We start from the raw sequence: 4,645 nt of genomic DNA on the forward strand, positions 1-4,645 counted from the left end.
CAGGGGGGAGATGCCTACGAGAGCCGCTTTCTTCTCCGCTTTGAGGGCTGCCAGCTTGGCCTCACGCTCCTCCTGGCTCAGGACTCGAGCTGCCGCCTGGATGCGCTGGAAATCCTCCCTCCCGATGATGAGGGAGGCTGCTGGGTTCTCTGCAGGGATGCTGGGGGCATGGGGACACAGTGAGCAGCCCGGAGTCCCTGGCCATGGGACCTGCCCGGGCTGCCCACACCAGGAGCAGCTCTGGGAGCAGGAGTCACCCGAGAGCAATTTGGGAAGCACCCGGGCTGTGGGGACCCGACCCTGCCACTCAGGGGGAGGAAGCAACAGAAAGTGCAGGGAAAGTGGCACCGGGGCAGGAGGATGATGCACTGGGACAGGATGCTCGGTGGGGTGGCCGGGGCCTCTCGGGAAAACCCCAAAACATGCAGCAGGGGCCTAGTCAGCCCCCATTACAAAAAAATGCTGGAAGGATTTCAGCCTGGCTTGACTTTCCCAGCGCTCTTTTGAGAAGATTTTGACCTCTGCCCTCAGCCCTTTTCCAGAGGCTCATCCCCGCTCCCAGGCTGGCTGTCACTGCTCCTGCTGTGCTGAATCAAAACCTCCATCCTGTGTGGACAGATTCTGGGGAGCAGGAGCCACCTTTTCACTCTGTTTAGTAACACTGAGCCTCAGCTTCGGCTCTGCTTGCCTGGGAAATCCAGAGGAAACGTGGCGCTGCCCAAACCCCAGCACCCTCCCCCCTTGCAGGTGTCCCTCCAGCCGTCACCCCGGCTCTGCAGAGCCACCAGCTCTGCCCGTGACTCATGCTGTGGTTTAGAGGAAACCACGGAAGCTCTCGGTGCCCCCATTTCCCCACTGGTAAAAATGTGGATAATAACACGGGGCTGTTTTCCAGGGGAGTTGTAAGGAGTTAATTACTCCCCGTATTACTCAGGTACCATGGTGACGCGTGTGGCGCAGGAGGTGCATTAACCAAAGGCACAGGGCACTTTGAAGATGTTCGGGACTAAAAATTTACTCATTATTATTGTGTGTCACCTTTCATCCACCCTGGTGAATATGAACAGATACCTGCATAATGAACCTCCGAGAGCTGCATCACAGCATCGGATTCCAGGACGCTTTAGACAATGGCTAATGGTCACAACGGCACTAATAAATGTAATGACACGGTGCTTTGGCTGTCCCCGTGTTTGGGTGACCGGCCTTGGGATGTCTAGGGCCTGATTTTCAGGAATTAAAACAGCACAAACAGTTTCCACCAGCTTCAGCCCGAGCTGCGGCCACGTGGCGCATCTGGCAGCCCGCAGCGGGGTCCCCAAGAGGAGGAGGAGGGTTCAGAATGGGCTGCCAGCCTCCAGAGCCCCATCCAGCACCTCTGTGCCACCTCACCCTCCACGAAACCCACACCTGAGCCCTCCACGGGCAGGTGCCACGTTTTAGGGGGTGTAGGAGCATGAGACCAAAGAGGTTCCAAACAGGAAGTGAAGATGAACCTCGTGCCAAACGACAACTACCAGGAAAATTTAGGGAGGTCAAAATGAGGCTAAATGGGAGCAGGCTGGGATAATGGCTCTATTCTTATGTGCTGCGGGCTTTTAACGAGGTGTAGTAATTAGGGCCGGGGTTCTTACAGTTCAGCCTTGCTTATAAAACACCTCTGTGGAGAAACACAGGGCTCCTGGGGTGCAGGGGCTCCCCGGCATTTCTCACTGGGGGCTTTTCGGTGCTGAGGGAGCATTTGGGGTGCTGGGGAGCAGGTCCCACCCTGGGGGGGCTGCTCAGCCCAGAAGGAGTTTTTTTGCTGAGAAGGTTTTTACGTGGCTGTTTCCTGGTTCTTAGGTTCCCATGGCAAACGGTGGGGGAAGCTCCAGGCCCCGGCAGACACACGGGGGTCCCAAAGCTCCTCGGAGCTGCCACCTGGGCTCAGACTCACACGAGGTCACGGATGACATCCTTGGTGATGACACGGGTGGTCTCAGGCTTGTGCCCTCCGGTGGGCGACCCTTTGGGGGCAGTTTGTGCATCCTGAAGGATCACGACAGGGCTCTCAGAGCGCGGGTGCTGCGGGCTCTGCAAGAAAGGACAGCAGTGACCCTGGCAGCTCTGCCAGCAGCCTGTGCCCAGCTCCCTGCACCCAGCTCCTGGGCACGGAGGTGTCCTGGGCACAAGAGCCTGCAGGTTCTCCTGAGCCCCACCGAGACCCAGGGCATGGGAAGGGTGTTTTTTTTTTTCTGCCTCGGCAGCCCCAGCTGTGAAGCCCTGATGAGGACAAGGGGAGAACCAAAAGTCCCCCGAGAGGACTGGTTTTACAATAAAAATCTGGGTGTGAGTCTCTCACCCAGAGCTGAGGTAAACAGTGAGCTGCTCGCTCAGGGCAAGACCTCACCAACACTCAAGCATCATCTCGGCTACCTTGAGCTGATGGCAGCTGGCCCCAGCCCCACTCTGAGCCCCCTGGACTCCAGAAAAACTGAGTGGAAACCGACCCAGACTGACCCAAACTCGCTGGGAGCTGGGAAGAGTGACAGCTGAGGTCTGGCCGCGCAGGGTAATCAACCGGCAGACAGCACTGGGCAGAAACCAGTCCTCCCAGTACGGCCTGAACTGGTGCCTGAGCCTTTGCTCGAACCGAGGCTGCCACCTAGTGAAGCATCACCGGGCTGTGGGGTGATGGGGGGGGACCCCGCTCCGCACCCCCGGGGCAGGGTGGGCGCTGGGTGCCCCAGGAGGGGTGGGAGCAGCCGGGGGACGGCCCGAACTCGGGTGGAGCCACCCCACGGGAACCTGCAGGGGCTGTGACGGGCAGGAACCGGCGTCCCCCGCACTCAGGGGTGCAGCCAGGCTCGGATCATGCCCCTTCCCATGGGCTGGGGCATTTGGGAGCAGGTCTCCAGCTGGGAGAACCGACCCAGCAGGGTGAGTTCAGCTTCCTGAGCCCAACCACGGCACGGGCGTCACCACGAAATCCTCACCCAGGGAAGGGAACCTCAAGAGCTAATCTAAGGTACACACAGACGTGTGGTTTCCCGGGGACCTCTGTTATTTCCCAGTTCAGCTTCACAATCCTAAGTGACTCCAGGAACAAATCCCACAGCTGGCTGGGCGCTGAGCAGGTCCCTGGGAACCTGCTGCTGGCGATATTTCCATTTCCCAGGTCTGCAGCATTCCCATTTTCCGGGTCTGACCCAACCACGGGCTCTCCTGCAGCCCAGCGTGGCAGAGACTGGCACAGCGTCCCAGCCACCGTGGCCCCGAGTGTGAGCTGTTGAATTAAAGGGTTTGGCACTGAAACACCCGTGCAAACAAAGATAATGGTGTTATTCACTGCAGCCAGCCCGCATGTTGTCCCTGCAGCCAGCAGAACTCCTTGGACTAGACCTGGATTAATCCCAGGGAATTCAGCTAATACCCATTCGAGTATTGTGACTTTTTTTTATCTAACTGCCTCGAAGGCCTCTGAGATAACAGCTCCTACACCTGCCTGGGGCTCCCCAGCTCACAGGGTGGCTGAGGGACACAGGCCTGGAGCAGGTCGCTGGCTGGGAGCTCCCAGCCTCCTGCCCTGTGAGGCAAATCCCCCGTGCAGCCTCCAGTTGGGAGCGGAGGTAATCGCCATTACACGCTTCCTTCCTCTCCTCTGAGAAGCCAAAGGGTTTTGGCAAGTCTCTTCAGACAGATTTGTTTCAAGCGATAAGACCCAGGAGAGGAAATTACAGCCACAAACACCTCTCCTCCTAGGGAGGGACAAGTGCCCCGAGCCTGGCACGGTCCCCTCGGACCCCACGGCGGCAGCAGAGACACCTCCAAGGCTTTATCAGCCAAAGAGGAGGCGAGTGGGAGATGGGCCAAACTCCAGCCTGCCCCTTGTACCTCGATCTGTGTCAAAGACGACACGGAGGGTGGGGAGAGCCATAAACCTGAACTGCTGTGGGCAGAGTCAGAAAAGGAGGTGGGGGAAGCAGCAGTGGGCAGAGAACATCCAGAACATCTCCCTGGCCTGGAAAATGCCACCAGCCACCTCGGTGACAGCAGCTGGGGCTCTCCTGTGGAGCCAGGGACGGCCGAGGGACGAGCACGGAGGAAACGAGGCCTTTCCTTGCAAGAGCAGAGAGGAAGGAGCTGAGCTCTCACTCTCCATGCAGATCCTCTCAACGGCCGGGGCACCCAGCCAGCGGTCAGAGACCTGCTGCAATTCTGCCTCGTCTCCACGGGGACTGATTTCGTAGCTCCCTGATGAAAGTCTCAAGTATGTTGGCAACGAGTTGCTCCGGAAGCTTCCAGCCCCTGCTCCAAGGACTGTCCATATATCCCCCACGAGATAACTGTACAGACCCGGTAACGTCGGCACCACGCCTTCAACAGGGTGTCACCTCCTGAGCCTCCTTTGTATCACTAATTAACTAATTACCCATTGAAAAGTGAAAGCTGAGGCATCAAGGACAGGGACACAGGCGGGACGTGGTCTGGTGGCCTTGGCCCGCTCCCAGGAGCCCACAGGGGGGATTTTGTGCCCTCGCAAGAGGAACCGAGCGTTGTGCTCCTGGGAACGAATCGGGCAGGGGTGGTCGGCGCGGGGCGGGCTGGCGAGGGCTGCGGCAGCGCCCGCGGGGTTTGGAAAACCGGGAGCGCGGAGGCAGGAAGG

The 4,645-nt window shown here is 58.9% G+C and overlaps 1 protein-coding gene across 1 annotated transcript in view; it reads right to left on the bottom strand.

The window, feature by feature from the left end:
- The window catches only part of CFAP45 (cilia and flagella associated protein 45), a gene marked incomplete at both ends in the record, with an annotated part of 4,624 nt that extends 2,551 nt beyond the window's left edge, over nucleotides 1-2,073 (bottom strand). The window contains 2 exons of the mRNA XM_008936293.1: nucleotides 19-160; nucleotides 1,937-2,073. Of these exons, the coding sequence (XP_008934541.1) occupies nucleotides 19-160; nucleotides 1,937-2,073 (279 nt within the window). The remainder of the gene's footprint in view (nucleotides 1-18; nucleotides 161-1,936) is intronic.
- Nucleotides 2,074-4,645: the final 2,572 nt, after the last annotated feature.

Source organism: Merops nubicus, unplaced genomic scaffold (assembly GCF_000691845.1).
Source record: "Merops nubicus isolate BGI_N331 unplaced genomic scaffold, ASM69184v1 scaffold33862, whole genome shotgun sequence".
Lineage (NCBI taxonomy): Eukaryota > Metazoa > Chordata > Aves > Coraciiformes > Meropidae > Merops > Merops nubicus.